The 25,211-nt window shown below is 36.6% G+C and overlaps 1 protein-coding gene across 1 annotated transcript in view; it reads right to left on the bottom strand.

The window, feature by feature from the left end:
- Nucleotides 1-25,211, bottom strand: part of LOC122341256 (GPI-anchor transamidase-like) — a 45,086-nt gene that overhangs the window by 12,471 nt on the left and 7,404 nt on the right. The window contains 10 exon segments of the mRNA XM_043234625.1: nt 5,788-5,863; nt 16,985-17,093; nt 17,096-17,116; nt 17,119-17,155; nt 20,009-20,119; nt 20,993-21,110; nt 22,891-22,987; nt 23,065-23,176; nt 23,973-24,108; nt 24,436-24,530. Coding sequence (XP_043090560.1) covers nt 5,788-5,863; nt 16,985-17,093; nt 17,096-17,116; nt 17,119-17,155; nt 20,009-20,119; nt 20,993-21,110; nt 22,891-22,987; nt 23,065-23,176; nt 23,973-24,108; nt 24,436-24,530 — 912 coding nt within the window.

The raw sequence follows: 25,211 nt of genomic DNA, 5'->3' as shown, positions 1-25,211 counted from the left end.
CATAAGAAAATAACATCTAAGAAGTTAAGAATGACATGAGGGTGGGCAAATGACCCAATTTTCATTTTTGGGTAAAGTATCTGTCCCTTTAAGTTCTTTGATAAATCATACTTTGTGCAATGAAATTGTACTGCATTCTGCTGGAATGGAAACTCTGCCATCAAACCTCATGCTATTCAGTGAAGAAATTATTTTCGGTTTGACTGGTTCACAACCCAGCCAAAAAGGACAAAAGGAGTACAGCCATGCATCCTCCTCCTCCGGCTTTGATTCCCTAAAGCCATAGCGCTGAAGCATCAAACTGTCAAGCCAACAAATAACTATTCAAAGCTGAAGACAAGCATTCTCAGAACAAAATCATCACAACAAGCAGAGTAATTGAGTTTGGAGAAAAGCACCTTCAGCTGAGTACACTGTGATTAGTCTCTGACATTTAAAGCCTGATTTAGAAGCGAGAACGATCGCTGCACAAAGGGGATAACCTCATCCTCAGCCAGAGATAGACGGGGTTGACGCAAGAGACAGCACGACTAACAAGTGCTCTTGGTAGAAAAGACGAGGTTACAGTCCAGTGTTTTCACTGCTATGACCTCATACACGGTTTTGGTGAATAAATTTACTGTGGAATTTCACTATGATGAATTGTGGCTGCAGACAGAATTGCATTTGCAGAAAATTGCATTCCCAGTCTACACTGTTTTAGCAGTCCAATTCATTAAAAGAATTGTGTACATTACTGGTCAGATATTTACAATAATTACATTTTTTGTTTAGATTAAAATAAAATGTTAAATGAATTACCAACAGTAAAAATTTACCTTGTGCCAAGTTTAAAAAAATAGTTTTCATTGACATAGAAAATATTGTTTTTATGACTAAACTTAAAAAAATTTATTACCCTTTTTTAATTGTTTGAATGACACATTTTTTCCCAGTACATCTAGACAACTGATTTTAGTAGATATTAAAATGGCATTTATTCTGTGATATCAAAGATGAATTTTTAGCACATGATTCTTTAGAAATTATTCTAATATGCTGATTTGTGGCAACAATAAACATTTCTCATATCAATGCCAAAAACAACCTGGCTGCTTAATATTTGTGGAAAATCATAATACACTACGATTCAAAAGTTTGGTGAAAAAAGAGAGAAAAAAAAACCCCAAAATGTATATTCAACAAGGATAATAAATTGATCAAAAGTGATTGTAAAGTCTTGAATGCTACAATATTACTTTTTCACATAAATCAATAAATCATTTGATGAATTACTTCATTTTATTTACTAATTTATCAGTTTTAATTATTTCTGATTACCACCTGCTCACAGTAAAGAAAATGCATTTAGAAAGATGGGATATTTACGGTAAAAAACTATGAAAATGAATCGAACTATGTATGGTGCACAAATAGTGCTTGATTAAACTGGATCGCGGGTGATTAGTTAATATGCTGCAGATGTTACTGTATGCAAAGGTGATGCAACTATTCAGTGAATTCGGCCCAAAGTCTCAAAGAAACTGAAACTATAATTATTCATCCTTGGTGCATATTGCTTGGGCTATCTTAAATAATTCTACGCTCTTCTCGAATGCTCTTTTAATGTGTCCATCATAAGAGTTATTTAACTGATCTTTGATCATTAAACTTTTTTTAATCTAAGAAGAAACATCTTAAAATATCTGAAAACTTTAAACTGATGTTGGCTTGCAGAGAATTACCTTAAAGTACCAGTCAAATTTTTACAGGCCTATGCAAATGAAACAATTCTGAACAGAAACTGGAAAAAACAGTTCTACTTTTATGTCTACACAAAGTTTTAAGAATATCTTGATCAGGGGAAATACATGAGCATAGGCCAGAAGAAGGCATGATTAGAAATAAAATACTTTACATTATGTAATAACGCACAGTAATTAAATACATTTACATTATAATAACCAATATCAATTTTTATTATATTTTTAATATAGTTATATATAAGTATTGTGCTCTTACGTTTAGAATGATTTAAATTGCTGTTTAAGAATACAAGAACAATCATGTTTAAATGTAACCCTAACCAGCAGTGCATGGGTTCTTGAAATTCTTTACAACACATAATGCAAAGCATTGAGTCTTTGGTTTGACAAAAAAAGATGTCCATTCAGCACTCTTGTAACACTAAAACACTTTCTCTTTGAAACAGAGCACGAAAAACACCTTCATTATCTGAGACGAGTGGCCACAGGAGAATCTGACCTGAAAACCACACGCTTATTTTTTGAGCATTACATTTATTCAGTTTTTCACAAAACATTTCCTGCATCACAATGATGCACATTTGCATTAAATTCCGCTATTATAGAATCTCTTATGACATTCTGATCCCTTTTAATGGCTCGGGATTTTTACTTTTTTTGCCCTTTTCATTATTACAGGTCTTAATAAAAAAAAAGCTCAGAAAAAGTGCAAAAAGTTACACACCACAGTTAGGCTTGCATCATGTCCTAGGATTTTGACCCATAAGATTTTACTGTCAGCGGCTTCGGTCATAGAAAAAACAATATTACTTTTCCCATGTTTTCACGTAGTTCACATGTGATTTTAACATTCAAATGTCACGTGATTCGAAATGTGTCATTTTCATTTTAGAAATCCATAAAAAGCGAAACGCCACAGAAACTACTGTAAGCAAGTAACAAAATGTTGTTAGTTGCTCTTTCTCATAGTTGCAGCTGGATATAGGACAAAGAGTAGCTTATATTTCATCATCCTTGCTAGGACACTGTGTTAGGAGTACAAGTGAGGTTTACCTTCCTCGCTATCACTAATAACAAGAAATGGCCCAGAGCTGATTTGTATTTGAACACATCTGGCAATTCATTCTACGCGGCACCCAACAAAATACTCATCTTCTTCCTCAATCCAAGAATCTGTTGCACTATTTGAAAACTGCGGCACACAATCAACATCCACCTGAAGCAAATCTGCCAGGAAGAATGGGCCAAAAATCCTAACTGAACAGCTTTTTGTTCGCATGATAAGAAGACTGTGGATTTAGGTGCAAAAGTAAGATGAGAAATGGGAAGAGTTTGGACATACAGAAAATGGCAAATAAAGATGCGATTTAGAAAATATTGCAGCAGCAAGTTCATACGAGATCACAGCGTTTGGTCTTCAGACGAAATCGTTTCAAATGCTTGGACATTTTGTCCAGAAGTAATATTTTAATAAAGGAATCAGTAAAGAGAATCTCAGCTCAACATTCTCACTAATAAAAATTAATGAAAGGAAAGAAAGAGATGGATATAGAGAGATCAAAGGTTCTGATGTAGCCTGCATGAGGCCAGTAATAGAGTCCAGCACGCAGTGGGAGAGAGCGTCCAATCATCAGATTCCAGACTGAACGAATGCTAGAGGGACGACTCATCCCGCTATATATCGCCTGCATTACCCCACTGAATAGAACATTCACATATTTATGAATGTCATCTGCAAAGCTCCGTTATGACAGTTAGATATCATCAATCATGACAGCCCTGAATCCTTTTAGCAATATCCTGTAGCCTTCCAGATGATTTCCTAAAACCGCTGGGGTTTGGCCGGCAAAACCACTGTATCAAAAATTGACAGTTGTTCCTTCGGTCACAATTGAATATGACAGTCCCTGTATCATATTTTGAAAAATATTCAGAAGTATCAAATAAAAAGCAATGCTAAAATATGTCCTAGATTTTTTATTTGATGCTGCTAAAAGAATGTTATATTATGTATTTGGTGTAATGCAATGTGTTTATGTTTAAAAAATTATTTTCCACATATTACAGATTATTTTTTCTCTTCCAAGCCCTGCCTTCTGAAACAGGTCAATTTGTACAAAGCTCATTGTTCTAAAAAAGCAAGCTGTACTCTGATTGGCCAGCTATCCAATGTGTTGCGATTGACCGAATACCTCAAGTGTTTGGCGGGAATGTTACGCCCTTATCATAGCATGATGCTGCATGCCTTGTAAACAAAACGCCATGTCTGCATTCGTGATTGGAGAAAAGACGAGCGACAACAGCACTACCGCTCAATGCACAAAACTCGCATTCAAATAGTACATAGCAGCTTATTTTAATAAGAAAACGTAACTTACTTAAAGGTTGTGAGTCAGAAGTGCCAAACAGCTCGAACTGCCCCATAGCCTCTGAGCATGGCCAGCATAGGCTGCTCAGATTCAGGAAATGTGCAGAAGACACTCCGATATTTGTGTTGAACTGTTCTGGAAGTGTCGTAAATCCAATTTAACCACTGATTTCTAGTTGTGTCCTCTTTTGGAAGCACAAAGAAAGTAGTTTCACTTTCACAACGACAGCTAGAGTAATAGCTCCGCCTTTTTTCTTTGCGTTAACATTTGGTGTTATGTTATGACGGTGTTTAAACGAGACATGGTTTTTATATTAAATATCTCTTTGTTTTTGAGACTTTAGTGTTTGAAACTTAACAGATATTGTTTATGCGCCAAGAGCTTGTAACACTCTAAAGAGAAAAAACTATTTGAAATCCCATCAGATGACCCCTTTAAGCAGAAATTTAGTAGAAGTCTTACAATAGTCTGTGTCCACCTCTAACTCATTCCAATGCGGTTTGCAAGGATTTTTGTCGATATGCAAATGCTGGAAATTAATTCAGACCTCTCTAAGGCCAGAAAAATACTTTAAGAAAGTAGATGGATGCTAAAATGAGAATATGGTGATTAAACAAATAATCATATGTAAATTAAATACAAATAAAAATAATAAATAATAACTGAAGTTAGCTGCTATTAAAACTAAACTAAACTATTAAAATTTTTGCTATCATATTTGTCACAACTTCAAAATAAAACAATACTACTATTTCCATTCCTATTCAAATATGGGGTTAATTATATAGAGAGATGGATTATGGCAGCAGATGTCAAATTTACAGTCACTGTCTATGCAGCTCTATTAGAAACTGCATTGCAGCTTTGCTAACTAGCTTCCTGTAAAATAATGCCAGGGTAAAATAACTCAGATGTTTAGCGATATAAATACTTCAAATGTATGAGAAATTGTACATTATTAATGTTACTGAATGATAAATAAAGGTCATTTCACACCAAAAGAGATGCACAAAAGTGAATTAAACACAAATTAATGTTTCTTTCAAACACAGAGTGAAATGAATACGTGTCAGGCCTCTGTCATGAAATGTAAATTCATGTCTATAATTCTAATACTAAAAGAGAAGCAAGTTCAACTATCTTATTAATATATGTGGTCACTTAAAAAAATGAGATTAAATCAATAAAGTATGATTTAATTATTTTGCTAATTATTATAGTACTGCAGGTTTGCATAAAAGTCTGTATTTGCATTTCCTTTAGTTTTTTTTTCACATTTTCTTTTGCGTGTGTGTGTGTGTGCGCAAGTGGAAAGAATAATAAGCACTGTTGCAACAAACAGCATCTGTCTGGACTGTACATTTCAGAAGCATACACATTTATTATGAATACATTTTACTACAGTTTTCTCTTAAAATTACCTACATAGGATAATGCATTAACTTCAGTAAATCACATTATCACTATTATTTTAATAAAAAAGCAATTAAACAAAAAGAGAAAAAGATTTAAATGGAAAAGCTGTGGCTTGGGTGAAAGATTTAGATTAGCCTCTAAATCAAACACATATTTCAGTTGATAACGGGTTTCAGTACGCATACTGTTAAACCCTCATCCTGCTGTTTTCCAACCATTTTCTCATCTACACTTTCCAACAACAAATACATTCTTACCTGATGAATAATTTCAGCCACTGGAAGTTGGTCCACATACGTCAAAGATTCGATTTGCATATCGCCACTTCCAGACCTGAGGAAAAAACAACAACATAATAGATAACAGTTTTAACAGTAGACAAAACAAGACCTTATTTCAATGTAACGTATTCAGACTTGGCCTGCGGTAAAAACTAAACAAATGACTTGTTTTGTGTTCCATAAAATTTAAGCACCCTCTAATCTAGCTACATTACTATGCAGTGGGCTGAAGAAGCCAAAGTCTCACCACCATCAAACCATCCCCTCTGCAATTGCCCACAGTCTGTTAGTTTGAGTGGTGGGATGATGTTTTGGCCCTCGTGTAGGCCAGCAAAGCTCAGGACCAGACGAAAGAGTCTGCTTCAGCCCGGCTGTCTGCAACTTTATACATGAGTGGCTACTGAAATTAAATTCAGTATGCAGCTCTCAATTCCACACAACAACTGACTGAGACCGAGAGTGATCTGGAGTGGAAGGTATCAAAACAAAAACAAATTGTCTCTGATAATGAATGGAGGGAAGTAAAGAGAATGTGGTAGAAAACTCCCATGTAATCCCATTGGACTGCATATTTGCGGTACCTGTAATTTGTCTTTGAATAATATGCATCTCTATATTTCGGTCAAGAAAAACATGCGATCAGTTTCTTGGACCAACACAAATAAAACTAAACATTTAAAATATCCGTTGGGTGACGTGGGGATTGATGATTGACAGGTAGTTTTAGAGGTGTCTTTGCTATTCACTGAACAAACAGCAAACAAACTGAAAAGTGTTTGCATGAAGAATGAGGACCGGAGGTTAACAAAATGATTCAAGTGCAGCTATGTGTTGGAGAGCGGAGGCAATTGGTAATCCATAGTGGAGCACAGCATTTCAGACGGCAAATCATTCTTGTATTTCAATGAGTGGCCTGGGCAGCCAATTCACAGCTCACCGGGATGAGGCTTTTTTTTGTTAGTTGACAAAATGGCCTGTCATTCTAGCCATGTGTATAGCATAGGCACATTGCACCACTTTTGGTCTCAGTTCAAATGGCTAGACTTGAATTACTGCAAAACGGAAAAAGCAACAAGAGCAGAGCTAGATTATTTACTGTGAGCCTGTCGGCTAGAACATCTGCACTCGAGCAATGGAACAGCAATAAAAACACTGCAGTAGCAATGTAACATTGTTTTTTCACTGTTTAATACTGACAAATAATAATATAAACTGCATTTTTTAAATGTTCCTTTTTCAGAAAAATATTGTGAGTGGTGTTTATGCATGCTAAACTCGACATTGTCAGAAATAACTGGTTTTTAGCATGCTGCTATGCATTAGATTTTAGGCATTTTGGATTGAACAGTGGTTTCTTACTTGGCCGAGTCAAACGAGCCTACCTTCTTTATGAAATTATGATCTCAAGATGCATACCAGTATGCCAGATTCAAATCCTTAATGAGAATCTCTTTAACAAGCTGTCCAGTTCAATATGTATTTCATGTATGCAATTACACCTTAAAACAAAGTGTTACCCAATTAGGGTCACTGGAGGTTGCAGAGTATATGTAGAGTTTCTGCTCAACTTCATTGTTGCTATTGCTATGTCACACTGCATTTAAATAAAGGCCCAGACAAATCAAAGCGATCACACATTGCCTGCTTTTTAGCCAGAAAGTTGTGTGTCATCAGACTGCAAAGACTACATTGATTGTCCTGTGTGAACAGAAATCACTCTCCATGCCAGCATGTGGCAGTAGTCTGTATTTATTTATTATAGAACATCCTTATTCCTTGGTCACCAAGTAAGTTTAAATTATTACTGAGCGATAAAACAAAGTTTAGTTTAAAATTATTGTGATATAATTTTCTTTGATAAAATGATAAGTGTTTTTATAAATGTTCAATATTATGTTTGCACCAAAGGTTGTGCTATTCCTTTGAACCACTCCACACTGACCATTTGCTGCACAGATCAAGCTTACAATAGAATAAATGCACTCTCTCACTGATGAGTTTCTGTCATGCGAGCACTACACAGTGATTTAGATCCAGTGTGAGGCCCCTGAATTCAGCGAAAGACACAAATATTTTGGTGATTTTAACTAGTTTAAAGCCAGACAAAACAGCAATGATGAACAAGAGTTCCCTTGCAGTAAGTCACTATGACGTTACGTCACTGACTGTCCTCTGAGCTTTAGAGAAAAGGCCAATGAGAACTGGCAGGTGGAATTTGCATGCCAAGGCCACTCCCCCGTACATATGGGTATATTCAGATTTCGGAGCCTAGCGCTTGGGAGAAAGAGGAGAAAGAAGAAGAAAACTTCGGGCTGTGGGACATTTTCAACTGTGCTAACCAGAAATTCAGTGGTCAGATAGCCCTGGGCTTGCACATTGTGTGCCGTGGTCCTTCCCCTAAACCACCAGCTAAAAGAGCAATTTACTACAGCTGCACTGTTGTTAAGAGTCTATTTCGAGATGTTTTTCCGACCATGTGCTTCTGGGTGAGGTAGTTCACTTACATCTGATGACGGACACGATCAATGTCTCACTTGCCTGGGCCATAAACATGCTGAGACGGCATCCGTGGATGGTTCATGCCCACACTGTGAGTGCACATCTCCATGGCATGTCCAAGGTCATGGCCATATGTATTATAAGACTGACCTGAGGATCACAGTCACACGGTGGACCTAGTATCTGACGAGGATGCTGAGCAGTCCCCACCCCAGCGGTCGTCAGAGTTAGAAGTTGAATTGATGGCGATGCTCAACCGGGCCCCCAAGGGCATTGGATTGGAGGTAAACTCCCCACCTTCTCTCAAACATTCGAGGCTGGACGACTGGTATCTGGGTCCCTGTACCTTTCTTCCCAGAGGTGAATGAAGAGCTCACTAAAACGTGGAAGGCTGCGCGTTTACGGCTGAGCTCTTTACTCCTCACTACCCTCAGGTGGGGCGACCAGGAGCTATGTGGATGTTCCTCAGGTGTTACGTGGATGTTCCTCAGGAGCTTTCAGTTGTGGTGCGCTTGTGCCTGCAAAACGCCACCACCTTAAGGAATTGTCCGTGGCTTCCTTCCACAGCCGTGGCTTCTGTGCTGTCAGCTCGCGCTGCCAAAGCTTATGGTGCTGCAGGCCAGGCCGGCTCACCCTGCATGCCATGGCTATCCTGCAGGTCCATCAAGCCAAGACACTCAAACAGCTGCACGAGGGTGGTTCTGACCAGAGGTTAATGCAGGAACTGTGCACGGTGACTGACTTTGCTCTTAGGGCAACAAAAGTCACAGAGTGGCCCCTCGGTCAGGTGATGTTCACCATGGTGGTCTAAAAAGTGTTATCTCTGGCTAAACCTGGCCAAGATGAGTGACGCCAACAAAGTACGCTTTTTTGACACACCCATCTCCAAGGCTGGCCTTTTTGGCAAGCTCTGGGTGCTGGGCCTTTGTCTGGCTGTTGTTGAGAGGATGCCTCCTGTGTGCAAAGATTGCATTCCTCCTGTTGAAGTACGCAATAGAGCCTATCCCTGCAGCCCTGCTGTCCCTATCTCCCCGTGTTTTTACCAAACAAGGTGCCTGGCTCCACTTTGGGAGAAAGGAGCCCTATCCTCCATCTCAATTACTAGCTCAGGAATCCTTCTATTGCCAGCAGTTTTACTCCCTGTCTGCGCTTCCCCTCGGCATGGATACACTGGCACAAAGCTGGCCATGGGACCTTCTCAAGTATGCCTTTCCCCAAGTGATTTCCTTTGAACAGACCTATAGTGGGGTCTGTTCATTGATTGGTGTTCTTCGCCGAGAGGACCCCCAGAGATGCTCGATCGGTGTGGTGCTTCCCATCTTGCCGGATAAATTAGAGTGGAGGCTGTCCCCCTCTACTTTAAAATTCTATGTTGCTGCCATTACAGCCCATCACAATGCAACAGACGGACTGTCTTTAGGAAGGCATCGCCTGATCGTCAGGTTCCTCAGATGGGTGAGAAGGTTAAAACCTTCTAGACCAGTCCTCATCCCTTTGTGGGACCTTTCCGTCATCCTGTCAGGAGCAGCTGGTTGAGCAGTTGAGTTATCGTCTTTGAAAACTTCGCTCCTGGTCGCACTCTCCCCCATGAAGAGGATAGGAGACCTGCATGCATTCTCAGTAAACAATTTGTGCCCTGAATTTAGACCTGGTTACATGCCCAAGGTTCCGACAACAACAATAAAACTCCTTATGAAATCAAAGTTGACTCAGTTTTACTTTACTCTGAAATAAAACACTATATTGAAGTAAAGAAAGTTTTGTTTATACGCAGACTTTAAAGTGAAGGGAAGTCGTTCTTGCATAAGCCGCTGGTAATTGTCAACTCACATGGAAAGTTAATGCCTTACTGTCGATTTACCACTGTAAATTGCTGTTGGTGTGAACATACTTTCAGATTCTTGTTGAAAACTACAAGCATGAGCATTAGTAATGATACTTGCCTTAGCAAACACCACTAATAAGCGGCAATGCATTTTGGGAAATATGTGCAATGCAAGCTAATGAATCATTTAAAGAGACTCAAAATTATTCAACATCCATCCCAGCAATTTTGCAACTATTTTTCAGGATGAACTTTTAATCAAAGAGTTTTAGTAAATTTATAAGAAAAACCATCAGAAGGTGTCTAGAGAGGGCTAGTGTGTACTGAGAGTACACTTTCATTTCCTTTATGCCCACGCCGCACCTCCTGATTTATTTTTCATTCCATAACATCACCTGACATTTAATTACTTTGAGACTTGAGACCTGCGCAAAGCAGTCAACATCATCACCCTGGGCAAACCTGAATTACAATACAATCTCGTAAAAGAGTGGCACGTATCATAAAGACGAGTGGGAGTCTATTAAACCGTCCTCCTCTGTAAAACTTAATTTACCTAATGGAAGCCCTCTGATACAGCAGCAGAGACTGTGGAGGAAAGGAGGCGTAAAACAGGATGGCTGCAGAAAGATTTAGTGTCGTAATGCCTCTACTGTCATGCTCAGAGAGATGTCTCATGGAGAGGGAAAATAAGAGTTGTGTTGCTTTTAAGCACACTGGAGAACATGATGTTCTGCTATGCTGAAGCCTGAAGGGGTAATTCACCCAAAAAGGCTGTCATCATTTACAATCCAATCCAGTATGACCCCTTTTTTTAGTTTTTTTTTTTAAGAAGAACAAACATTTTTGGAAAACAACACTTTTTTTTTTATAAATAAGCTAATGCTGGGGTTCAACTGAACTGACTTGAGCTGAATAATGACACTTTTGTCTTCTGAACTATAGTTGAACTGAACTTGTTGCATAACTCTTCAATACTGACTTTCTAAATAAAGTAAATTAGATCAAAATGTAAAAAAGAAAAGATGAATGACACTATTGTCTTCTGTAGAGCTGCTTTTTTGTTTCATAATTTATTGTTTATTATAATGTGAAGTAGCTTTGAAACAATATGTATTGCATAAAATGCTATATAAATAAATGTGACTTGACTATAAAAAGTAAACCTGCGGCTGTCAAATTATATTTGAAGTTTCCCTGAACCAATACAATAGCCTTGTGTGAGGAAAAGATTAAAATGTTTTCAATATGCAATTTGCAGGTGTGAGTGAGTCACTCTTTTAAGAATGGTTCACAAAACTGGTTATATTTTCAAAATTGTTTTGAAATAAGTCTATTATGTTCAACAAGACTTCATTTATTTTGCCAAAAACATAGTAAAAAACTGTAATATTGTGAAATATTGCAATTTAAAATAATGATTATGCATACATACACACACACATACGCTCACTCACACACACACACACACATATATATACACACACATACATTTACATCTATAAACATTTATTTATTTTTTTACATTCATAATTCTAAGAAATGTTTCTTGAAGAAACTCTTTCGGAACTTGAAACCCCCAGTTTCACTCTTTGGAAGAAAGACAGTCAAAGTCGGTAATGAAAGAAGGTTAAGTGAAAGCTGTCCATTTCTAATCGCACATGGGTATGTTGTTCCCACATGACAGCTCCAGATGTGACACAACTAGTCCATACTGTCACAGGCTCAGACAGAGAGAACAAGGTGACCAGGCATTAGAAACCGGACACATGTCCTTGTCAAGGCAGTCTGATGATAGAAGAGAGCAGAGACGCCAGCCATGCATGACAGCTGTATAAGACAGCAAGAGACAGGGGACAGAGACCTCCCCTCAGGTGCATATGCTGCCGTTTCACCCACAGATGTGCCAGTATAGTGAGTCACGACAGCCTGTGACGGTGGGGAAAGAGAGTATACTTCCATTTCTCAAAGCAACAGTCACCGTTGGAAACTAGCACCGGTTTGACAGCTTGTTCAGTGCATAGGCTGATGAACCAGTAACCTAACCTTCTTTGGTATGCACAAAATGTCAGTTATTAAGAACGAAACTAAAACCATTACCTTTATTTAGTATTATTTTAGATTTATTTTTTTTCTTGTTATGATTCCTGCAACCGCAATGAAACAGCAGTAGCATATATTTTCTTCCCTATTGTGACATACATTTGAGTAAAACCGACTATCAAACAAGAAAAAACAAATGTTGAGTAAAAACTGGTTTCTATTCCTTGGTTGTTGATTGGACGGAGGCAGATTTGAATGCGAGCTTGCAGATGATTTTAATAAAGGGGTGTATTAGCTAAATGTTTGGAAAAGTCTGGCGTACATCACCAGAGAGAAATCTGTGATTGCAAGGAAGATGGTTCACGTTTAGAAATGTAGAAAATACATACATTTTTATTCTATGCTGATTTAGTGACATACAGGTGCTACACAGTCTGTCAAAAAGATACCTATATCTGCTGTTGTGGATTGTGCATTTAAAACTGTAGTTCACGCAAAAAAGTTTGAAATTTACACTCAGTCCATGTAAAATCAAAATGTATATTCGATTTTTTGGGGGGTTTTTTTTGGATTGTCTGCAGTGAACGGGTGCCATCAAAATGTTCAAACAATTGATAAAAGCATCACAATAATCAACAATGCAAGTGATCCACATGCTTTGTAATATGTTGACCTATTTCACTGGAGAAAGCAATATTATGGATAAAGTTAACTTTTCAGAATCAGGAATCAAGGACTTTTTCACCAAAGTAAGAGTTGGTATGAATAAAGCATTGGTATTTTTGCCAGAAGCAATGTTTTATGTTAGGACTCTTTAATAATGGATTTGTTTTTCATGAAACACAGTTTTTCACTTTACAATTGATTGAGTGGATTGCTTGTGTATTACTGTGATGTTTTTGATCAGCTGTGAGGACTCTTATTCTGACGGCACCCATTCAATGCAGAGGATCTATTGGTGAAAACATGATGAAAATGCAAATCTGATGTTATTACCCAAACATTTTGATTAATTTTCTTAATCTATATCGTTAAACCTTTATTAAAAGAACCAATTCCCACTATTAGAGCGCAAAAGACTAGTGCATTGGCTGCTTATTTGTACTGATAAAAGACTTAATTTGCATGACCATATTTTAGATGCCTTAAAGACCTAAACTGAACTAGTTTTATTGAAGGAAGACTCTTAATAGTAAATGTGTACCCTAATTTAAAGTGTTACGGAACGGCTCCCTTAAATCATGTGATGTAAACAAATGACACAGGATAATTTGACTGGTTTAGCCTGAGGAAAAACAAATAGTGATTTTCATTAATTCTACTGGGAAAATAAAAGTAATTTCAATTAGATTTAGTTTAGACAACAACAAAACAGAGGCTTGTTTTGCCATTCTTATTATTTTTGGCATATTAAATAAACCAGACTTTTTCCCTCCTCCAACTAATAAACAAACAAACAAAAAAGCTAAAAGAACACTTCAGCGGATCCAAACAATTCAGCCTCAAGATGATAAGGGATGCCTGTGATCACTTATCTAATTGTGTATGCCTGCAGCGGACTTTACTTTTGCTCATTGAACAACCAGCAAAATAAATAAGCAAGACAATACATTATTGCGATATTAATGAAAAAGCCAGTAACACTTCAGAATAGGGAACAATTATTTACTATTAACTACTCTACAACTTTTCCATTTAATAAATTACAAATTTGCTGCTTATGAATATTTAGTAAGGTAATAGGAATGTAGAATAAGCCATTCATATGTGCTTAATTACTACTAATAAATGGCTAATGTTCTAGCAATATGCATGCTAATAAGCAATCAGTTAGGAGGCCATATAATGAAGTGTTACAAAAAAAAAGTACATGGAAAGAACTGAATGATTTAGCTAAATTACATTTACATGCTAATTAGTCATAAATTATCTTTGAAGATTAGTTTGAAGAAAGGCTTAATGTTGATTACATAATCTGACCTGTACTGTAAGTAACGAAATAATAATGCGATAATTTGTAACGCTGCAGTTTTAGGAGAATTAGGATTCAGATTTAGGTGTAAATGTAATTTGATTTTAATCATGTGCTGCTGCTATTCCAATACAGCTACACTAGATAAAGTTAATTCACTTTACTATGATGCTGAGGAATCTAATATGCGTTTATCTAGTTTTATCCACATGCTGACTGCATTACAGATTAGTTTGACAGCAGAGAAAACCTAAAATATGTTTTTCTTTTTCAGATTAGCAAACCAAGACATACTACTGCCATCTTGTGGCCTACATGTTTCACAACGCAATGTTATTACAGTTTTTTTCCGGTCCCTGGCACCTATTTATCAGTACTTGGATCGCTTTTTCCAAACCCTTCTAACAGCGAACACAACGACTTTCTTCATGGGCTAAACTGTGGATCATTTATCATCGCTTTGGCCCAAAATGCATTCAATGACTCCATCGGATTGAATTATTTTCTCCCATAGACAACCACCACCAAAATTTCTATAAAATAACACCTAAACGCAAATACTCTTTGTAACACTGTTAAACCTGTGTTCAAAACATAACGGAGCAATACTAAACTGAACAAGACAGCAATATGCTACATTTCTACATTAATACTGCAGTGAAATATATTTCCAAACTAAAAAATGAAACCCCACTAAAATTACATAACCTCGTGCATGGTGTTTTGAATTTCATTACCATCTGTACAAAAGGCTAAACTTAAGAATTGTGTTGTATATAGATCATGTAACGTACACAGCAGTGAATTCTGATAGAAACAAAAGAAACAACCTTGGTTGACAACCTTTGCTTTTTTGAGTTGGTATTAATGCATTTCGGTGAATTTAACAGCTGTGCTAAGATGAAGGTTTGTTAGAAGAACAGTGTGAACCGTTTTAAAATAGGGACCTAAAAAAATGAGAAATGGGTCCTGATGATTGTTCATTAAAAACCAAAAAACAAAGAAACTAATCTTAAATCTATGTCATACTGCAAACCTCATACCATTAACTCAAAATTAGGCACCGACACTTTGTTAAAAATATACACGACCGAGAATCCGAGAACCGAGAGTTAACATTAAGGCAAGTAAACCAGTATTGTTTTTATATTTGTGCTTATTTTGTAAAAAATAATCACTAGGATCACTAGGAAAAGACAATCCCTGTAGTTCTGGATGTGACTAAAATCCATCTAAAATATATGTATAAAAAAAGAAGAAAAGTGTAACTCTTCAAAAACAACAACAACAAACAATCATCTAAATATTCAGAATTGTCTGGAGTCTGGATACAGGATCAGATCTACATCGCAGGTAACTGTTACTGTACTGTAGTCAGAAACCCCTGTGCAATCTCTTTCATATTACTTTCAGCCCACCACAGAAAAGGTCGACTGCAGTAGCACAGATCTCATCAGAGACAAGGCTTTTCTTATTTTTGCCCTCCACCCTCTTGTACATTTTCCTCTTGTTTTATTTGAGCACTTTGTTTGGACTTGAAGCTGATGGAGCCTTTTGCAGCTACTTTCTTCACAGTGAGGTTCTGAAGGACGCTTAAATAATTCCGCTTGCTAAAGTTCACACAGTGAGAACGTACACTAAACATGTTCAGACCGGGAGGACGTTGCGATTGTTTTGAAGAGAAGGTTTGACGGATTTGAAACTTAATAGCTTCTATAAGAAATAGCTTCTATAAGAAATTCACTTTACAATTTGATATATCTATCTAGCAAAATGGATTTCAGCAGATGAAAGAGAAAGAGAAAACTACACCATTTATAAAACAAAAAAATGTTCAAAAGGTATATGAAACTTCTCCTGAAGTCTTATTAACATTAAAAGTGAACAACAACAGTAGTTATAATTATCTTACTGGAAACGTGTGTGATCTGATTTGACAGGTATCACCATAACCATGGTGACACAGCATGCGAAATCATTAATGGGTCATTAAAGGAGTCAATATTCCTAATAAGGTTTTTATAGTGAACAGCCACAATGCTCCCAATGCTTCATTAAATTAGACTGTTTGCTCTGGAACATTCAAACTGGGTTAATTAAGGCTGCTGCTATAACCGTTAAACACTCATTTAAAAAACATTAATTATGCCAGACCGAAGAAAGTAAACAATTATCTTACAGAATTTTACTGTTATTATCATTATTATAATATTGTAATATAATATTATATAATGTTTTTTTTACATTAAACTACACATTATGAAAGACTGTTTCTGCCATGGTATAAAAACACAATTCTAATTTAAAGTTAGTACCTAGCCATCCATCCATCCATCCATATGGATAGACAAGCTTCCATATTACAGGGATAGTCCATCCATCCATCCATCCATCCATCCATCCATCCATATGGATAGACAAGCTTCCATATTACAGGGATAGTCCATCCATCCATCCATCCATCCATCCATCCATCCATCCATATGGATAGACAAGCTTCCATATTACAGGGATAGTCAATCCATCCATCCATCCATCCATCCATCCATCCATCCATCCATCCATCCATCCATCCATCCATCCAATGAACAGAATGTAGCATGATTCCCGGCCCCACACACATTATACTGCAAATTACTGTCTATTAGTATTTAGGCTTTCAATGACTACAAAAGCAGTATAAGCCAACTGCAATATATTATATACAATCGTGCTTTGTGTCCAACAAAGACAACAATGAATGGGCTAATTAACTCAATTCACTAAAGAAGATACATTGCATTTTCCCAGGAAACTGTGATGCTCAATATCATTTAGAGTCTAACGAGTCTCACCTCTGTATTGGCGGCTTTACGTAGGACGTCAGATGGATAGTGTCCTTGGTGATCTCCACTTTGCGGACACTTCCAAAAAAGTCAGTGATGAGAACGCTCCCGGGATCCTCTGGAACAGGTCAGCACGGTGACCGGAGTGGACACGCACTGACTCTGCGGGCACACCTTAAACTGAAACAAACACGCAGCTATCAGTCAAATGAGACTGAGACGCACAAACAAAGAGATTAATTACGGGTTGCGGGTTCTAAAAAGCGCCTTCACTCCCAAATGGATTTGCAGTTTAATAGAACTGCAAGCTGTCAGAAATGAATGCAAAGAAAAAGAACAAAAATTACCATTTAAATAACATCTGTTCCTGCACATTCAGCCATGGTGTGCAAGAAAGTGCCGTTAATATGTGATCTTGTGAATTCTTATAAAAACAGACAAAATTCTTATAAAAATCAGCTTGCAGAAGAAATATACGCATGAAAAATGCAACCACCTTTTTATAAACGTAGAACAAGTATAATCAAAATTTTACCCTATATACATTCAATTCTAAAGGATTAAACATTTGTTTCTCAGTGTGTCCACATTCTAAGGTTTAGGCCATTATTTAAACATTTAATACATCTAAATTTGGACTTTTTACTCTTAATCCACCCTAAGCTCTAAATCATCTTTTTTTTTTTTTACTGTGACCTCAGGATAAAATATTTTAATACTCAATCCTGTCCAGCTGGAACGAGGTGTGTGCTGAAATTGCATTCAGCATTCACAATTCATTTTTTTCTCTTCCATAATATGACACATTTCACCGAATATCCCGAAACTGCATATTCAATGAGATTCAATAATGTCTGATTTTATCCACTGGGAAATGATTGGATTGTGAAAGGTGGACTTTCTGTATCAGAATGGAGCCAGACTTGAATGAGAGTTTACAGTTGATTGTGAAGAGAATGGAAATTTTGACCTGCTGGGAACCGAGATCATGACTGGGAAATGGATAGAGTTTTTTTTTCCGTTGGAATATTGCATGCGCATATGAATAATGATTTAACAGGAACATGTCCAAAAAAAGAAAACGACTGCATAGTTTAGTCTGCAAAACTGTAAACATGTCAATATATTACTGTTTTTAAAATGATTCAAGAATTTAAAAAAAAAAACTTTAATACAATTTACCCAAAACATCTGAAAATGTTTGCTAAATCTATGTTAAAACATTTGAGAAATAATGCAATAGATAACTACTGCTAAAGCAACTGCTAAATCAACAAAAAAGACAAAAATCAGGATTAAAGACTAGGCAGTTTTGTAAATTATTGACTATTTGGATGAAAAGAAAAAGCAGCTACAAATGAAAACATCACAGTCAAGCAAGTCCACTGTGAAGACAGCCTATAATTAACATCAACAGGAAAATAATAATAATAAAAAGTGAGCAGTGATGTGACATTTCACCCTTTACATTACTGTTCAAAAGATTTTTAAATGTTTTGAAAGAGCTCATCAAGGAATTTATTTGATCAGAAATGTTACAGTAAATATTGTATATAATATATTGTGAAATATTATTTTATTTGAATATTATTATTATTATATTATATAATATATTGTGAAATATTATTATAATATAAACGTTTTTATATCTGTTAATATAATATCAAATACAGTTTGTTTCTGTAATGGCAGAGCTTAAGAAGCTATTAGGCTACCAATTACTGATGAACCTTCAGAAATTATTCAAATATTACTCTACATTTTTAAAAAAAGAAAAAAAAAGCTGCTTAATATTTTTGGACATTTTTTTTTTTTAAGATAGAGGGAATTCAAAATAATATCTATTTGAAACAGATATTTTTGAAAAATGTCTTTACAGTCACTTTGATCAGTGTTACTCATTTATCTAGCTAGTGTTAAAATATCTGTTAACAAACTAAGGCATGATTTTGACAAGCTAAAAATAGTATCTAATGCTAAAAATGGAACTAAATTTATGCAGCGTCTTCGTCAACAAGACGAGATGGGGCTAGAATGTTATTTGAGGACTATGGGACATACAAAATACATCCTAAAGGCTAAGCTAACTGTCTTGTCTTTCAAAATGTACCCTGTCATTGGATTGCGATTGGATTGCATATCTAGTCTGAGGCTACTAAAAAGGCAAACTAGCGATCAGAAACAATGGCCTCAGGTTTGAGATAGGGTGAGCTGAAGAACCTCAAGTAAATACCGTTATGGCTTAAGTGAACATAAACAGGTGGGTGAACACCGAGTGTGTTTCAGTAACGTTATAACGCGGATGCATTCCATCTTAAATGCATACATGTTAAGTAAACCTACCTAGTTTTTCCTAATTCAGTCATTGATTCAAACAGAAGATCATTATTTTTTAGCAAAACCTATTCCCAGTGCACAGTAAAAGCCAGAAAGACATTCTGCAATCTTTCTGATGACAGCGAAAGAGAGATCATTCATGCGAGAGATCATTCATGAGAGTTCAAGTGGCCCTTTTCTATCAACATTAAAACCCCTCTCTTTCTCCCACGGGAAATCAATAATATCGTTGCTAATCCAGTAGAATGGAGAGAGAGCGAGAGACGAGCAAGGGGAACAAAAAAGCACTAGAAAAGAGGCTGTTGTTGGACCTGTTTGATCTAGGAAGCACTGTGCCAAGCCGAGAGGATGTGGAGGCAGGAGAGATCAAAATGGATTGTGGGAGTTGGTGGGACTCAACCACTCAGATGAATGGAAGAGAAACTCAGACTCACACAGGCCTTCAGAGAAAAGGTCTCCCTCCTGACTGTTTCAAAGCTGTCTGACCTACAGCTGTATTAGCCACTCTGTTTAAAGTGACATGCTAAGAGTGGTCCACTAAGGCCGTTCTTTTCATCTGAGGCTACAGGATGTCTTTGTGATGGACGCTTTTTAAGTTCAATTCTTACTACTAGATAAGGGAAATGCTTATACAAAACCTTGCATTCTCCATATAATTTGGCTAGAATTATACAAAAACACCACACACACACTTACCAGATCGTTCATGTTGGCCTGGCTAGCAGGGTGAACTTCCTCCAAGAACTCCAGTAAGTAGAAGGTGTACTTGTCCATCAAATGGACCCCTATTGCCAAGTCTGGCTGGTGCTGTATGAACAAAACAATACAGGTGAACCAATTCCAATTTTATTTCCATAATCTGTATTAACTATACATGTTCAGGGTTTTCTAGTGAATCACTGGTCTAGTCTAGTTTAGTCTGTTCACAACAAATGCAAACACATTAAACAATAAAAAATTTGCTATAGGTTTTTTGCAACAAAAACTATTACAGTTTCTCTCTTTTGAAACAGTATGCTTTTATTAAAATTATTGCCATGATAGTGTGAATTTCAATTGTAAAAATACAATTCTGGTCAAAACTTTGAGGTTGGTTAATGTGTTTTTTTTCTTTAAGTTCAAACTTTAAGGTAAAAAAACCTAGAATATTGTGAGATGTTACTACAATATCAAACAGTTATTATTTACTGTAATATCTTCAGTGTCACATGATCCATGAGAAATCATTCTAATCGTAATTCTACTACGCTGATTTGGTGATCAGGAAACAGTTCAGCTACTTAATATTGACAGCTACTTCTGATGAAAGCCAATCAGAATCCATCCTGTTCTTAAATTTATAGCAGAAGAGAATAAACATACGATATAGTTCGCTGGTGTGACGGTAATATTATTATCTTACAGTTATCTTTTATCATTGTGTTTGGTGTGAACTGGGCCTTTAAATTACCACTTTTATTAATAAAATTATTAATTTCTTGTAAAAATCTGAAATATCTATATTTGAAGACTTTCAATTTATTTATTTTTTTTTTCATTTAAGCTACAAAAATCCTGTTGTCTATGATATTCATCTCAATGACTTTTTTTCAAAGGTCCTGCGGAATTGCAATAATATTTGACCGCTACAATATTAATTATCAGATAAGAAGAAGATCAAGAGCAGAAGGTTTGACTCACTGAGAGCGAGTCCTCTCCCACTTGGCTGCTGGCCAGGGCCATGAGGTTTGGTGAGTAAAACCTCTCGTACATGGAGGCCCCCTGGCATGTGTCTATGATGAACAACAACTCGTTGTACCTGCAAAGAATGGAGGCAGTTTTAGAGCTGGTTGATTCTCGTCCGATTCAAATCGCTTTGCTTGGATAATGTTGCAATCTTCTACCGCTTGTAATTAAAGCAGATCATGAAGCAGTAAAAGCTAGAGCTGACCTGCAGTACAGGGCTCAAGGCTGTCTGAGCCACGGTCGCAATACAACCAACACAGTACCCTCTGCCAGCTGTTGCCACGGTAACCAAGAACCTGGCATCCATTAATGCTCCATTCACAAAATAAAATTTAGAATAAAAATTAGAAACCACTTCTGGTCATCACTGACGAGCGGGAGAGAGAGAATGAGAAGGTTTGGCATCGCATGAACCTGAGATGTAATGGGGGAGCAATGAAGCACAAAAGGGGCTTCAGTAATTTATTGGATCAAGCCTGCAATTACCACATTGACAGGCACAAAACATCCTGTGCTGTATGCTCTACGGGAAGAGAGGAAGCTCTCGTTGCACCTCACGCTAGCCTCCCACAATATTTACACTGCGCTGGAGCCTAAACAGCCTATTAGAGCATTCATAACACACAATTAATACGTTACGCAGCTGCAGCATGGCCTCGGCTATGTACATCAATACCGTGGCCAAGAGCCACACGATGAAGGCTAGACTGCATGTTTTATGTTCAAAATCGTTTAAGGTGTGTTTTGGAATTTGTTCTGGTCAATCTGCAATTTGCTATCAAAAGCGCAAATTATATAAATGATTAAGCTGTACAAAACACATTTGCTGATACGACTGGATGTGTGGTATTGCTTTTATTCAGCGGATGAATAAGCATTCAACTAATTTTTTTTTTTTTTACATTTAGACGCAATGCTGTTAAGTAAGACCTTTTCAAATGAAACCAAGACACTACTAATCAGTTGAGTGAATGCTTCAATGACTTACTCTTAAATATTGTATTGAACAAGCAGAGTCTTCAGAAAAAAGATGATTTGCATCCCAGGTTTGTGGACAAATCAATTAAATGAATGATTCATGACTAATAAATAGATATATTTTATATCCCTAGTAGGGAAATTTGGAGTAGACTCAAAACCAACATTCCAGCATCAGCTGGTACACCTAAAAATATTTGAAAATACTGTACATACAAAATTAATATATTAATAATAAACACCAAGACTCATAAATTGATTACTATTGTCAGGAATGGACTTACCCTATTAGAGAAGTAAGAAGACAATTAGGGCCCTAATTGATATTGGCAAAACATTTCAAATACATATGTGCATATAAATACAAGACTCAACTCGAAACTCGAAAATGAGATTATTTTTAAAAAGTGGTGTGCTCCTTTAAGTGAAAATGAAAAGTCTCAGTGCTCTTGGACTGTTATATGAACATTCTTTAAATGCCGCTTGGTCGGTCAAATTTGAAAATCAGAACTAGCAATTGTATGAAGACGTTTTGAGAATTTTCGGAATAAAATGCGAGTAGTGCTTGCTTGCAGATAGTTGTCGGCTTTAATTTGTTCAACTTTACTACTAGTAGGATAAATTGAATTTGATTTTTCATTTATCTTAAAGTATACTCGTTATGGTGGAAAGTTCCCTGGAACAACCCAAAGTTAAGTGGCTCTGTCAAGCGCATAAAAAGTTATATCCATGGACATCCGGTGGGATTAATACTTACAGCCATTCGTTTAACAGAACAGATCTTTTACAAGATTGTGATTGTGCGAGATATAATATATATATTGATTAAAATTCCAGAGTTACTGCGTGTTCACTGCAGCTCTTTCTAAAATTACCTCCTCTTTTGCCACATCTGCTCAAAGGCATCAGCCAGCTCCATGTTGCTGATCTCCTCCGAGTCCTGGAACTTCAGGAAGCCGTTTCCGCCGTGACCTGTGAAAATGGAGACCCACAGATTCAGAAAATAGAGGAACTGAAAAAGCCAGTAATGAGGCTGTTACCGCTCTGACCTGTCAGGTAGATGAGAATGTTGCTGCGGTCATCGGAAAGCAGACGTTTGGATCGAGGGGTGCTGGGGGGGAGGCGCCCTGTCAGGACTCGCAGGAAATTCTCCACTGTGACCTGCAAAATAAAAAGAAATGCTGTGAAAAGAGGACCTGCCACAAAAGGCAAGTGAAGACTGCAGAGACAGAGTCTAGGTTTGTGTCTCAAAACTCAAAAGTGACTGTCCTTTAAAGGATTGAATCGTTCACTTAAAGTTGATTCTTCTTTGACATTGTTTAGAAACATTTTGAAGTGCCCCTATAATTGGGTTTCCAACAACAGGTTGCAAGGTCAAAAAACTATTTATTTGCTTTATAATATGAATTTTCTTTGCATATTTGACTCCAAAACCATTTGTTTAATGATTAGGTTTTCCAAACCCCTCCTTTGCATGACTCTGCTGATGGTGATTGGTCAGATTGGTCTCATTTTCATTTCATCACTGTAGCATTGTGTTCAGCGTTACCGGGGAAACTGCTATTTTTAATGCTCCAAAAGTGGCACCTAGTGGCAAAGAATGAATTTGCATTTTCATTTAGACCAAAGTGAAAAGACCAACAAGTGGGCTGGCGATATGCTGATGTTTCATGTTGACATCTATATGAAACGGCATGGGATTCATTTTTAAAACAATTCGTTTCAATGATTTAGAGTCGACTCTTTCACTTGAGAGAAGTGGGCGTCACGGTCATTTCTAGAAAAACAGATTTTTTTCAACTAAGTTGTTATGTTATACACTGCATGAAAGGTCATTTTCAAAATTATTATTAGGGGTACTTTAATTGACAGAAAAAAAAATTCTGGCAGAATTGATGACAAGCCTACTAGTATCCAATATTAGTGATGGTTTGGTTAAAACCAAGAGCAGCTTCACCTCATATCCACGGTAATCCACCTCCACGTCATCTCCATACACGTTCAGCTCCATGTTCTTATGACTGAATACAGTGGCTGGTTTGGGGTTTCTATAGTTACAGGCCATATCATCGGCTAGCATCAGCACGATGTGACTGGGAAAGCAGAGCAAACACATCTAATCAGAGTAGACAGGAAGACTTTTACTGCGGCTAGAGACACAAATATCACTGCCTCGTTGTGACAAAGAGTACACATGCAGCTATCTGTAAAGAAAGCAAGTAAAGTAATGGAAAAACAGTGGGTAAAGACTATTTAAATAACATGTCAATGTAATGAGGATGCCAGGAGGGAATATAGTTGGTATACAAAAGATTGATCCAATTATACTGTGGTTCAACAAACCACGTTTTTTTTTTTACATGCGTCTAAAGAAAATCAGCAATGCATAGAGCATTATTGAAGAAAATGAGATGGCTTACCTGTCTGGAATGCCCAGTCTCTTTACGCTTCTGTATACTGACAGTGTGTTTGCCACATGCCGATAATTAAACCAGAATCTAGGCGTCAGGCAGACCTAGAAATAAACATGATTTAGAAAGACTGCTGGCAAGCTGCAATACATTCGAAAATTATTTCAGACAGCTAATTTAGCTTCTTGTCTTTTTTATTATTGGCATTACATTATATTGCTATTTTAATACATCTTTATGTTCCCTCAATTACGTTAATGCTAACATAACCGTGTTAGCTTTGACCAATGTGTTCGCAGTGATGTCTGGTTGTTTCGCCCATTTATGTTCAATTTATCTTAATTTTACTTTTAGTTAGTAATTGTACTCCTTGAAAATTTAACGTTTGGTTTGTCTTACATTAGCCTACATCTAATATGCACATTTTATTTAGCTTTATTTTAATGATAAAAAAATGTTTATTCATTTAGTTTCAGTTCTTGAACAGGGGGACAGGGCCCACTAGGGGGCATCAGCAAACTTTTAATTTATTTACTTTATTATTTAATTATTATTATTTTTATATTTAATTATTATTATTTTTATTATTGTTTTAACACAAGCTATTTCTAATTATAATCCACTCCCTGCACCACTGTTTTAAAAAACATGATTTTAAAAGTGTGATTTGTAAACCTGGAAAAGTCATCATAAATTAATAAATTCATGTAACTCCATGGGCAATTTTATACATTTTGATGCATGTACTAAAAAATCCTTAAAAAATGTTCCTTATCTTAAATCAC

This window comes from Puntigrus tetrazona, unplaced genomic scaffold (assembly GCF_018831695.1).
Source record: "Puntigrus tetrazona isolate hp1 unplaced genomic scaffold, ASM1883169v1 S000001182, whole genome shotgun sequence".
NCBI lineage: Eukaryota > Metazoa > Chordata > Actinopteri > Cypriniformes > Cyprinidae > Puntigrus > Puntigrus tetrazona.
This window is presented reverse-complemented; position numbering and strand designations above follow the sequence as displayed.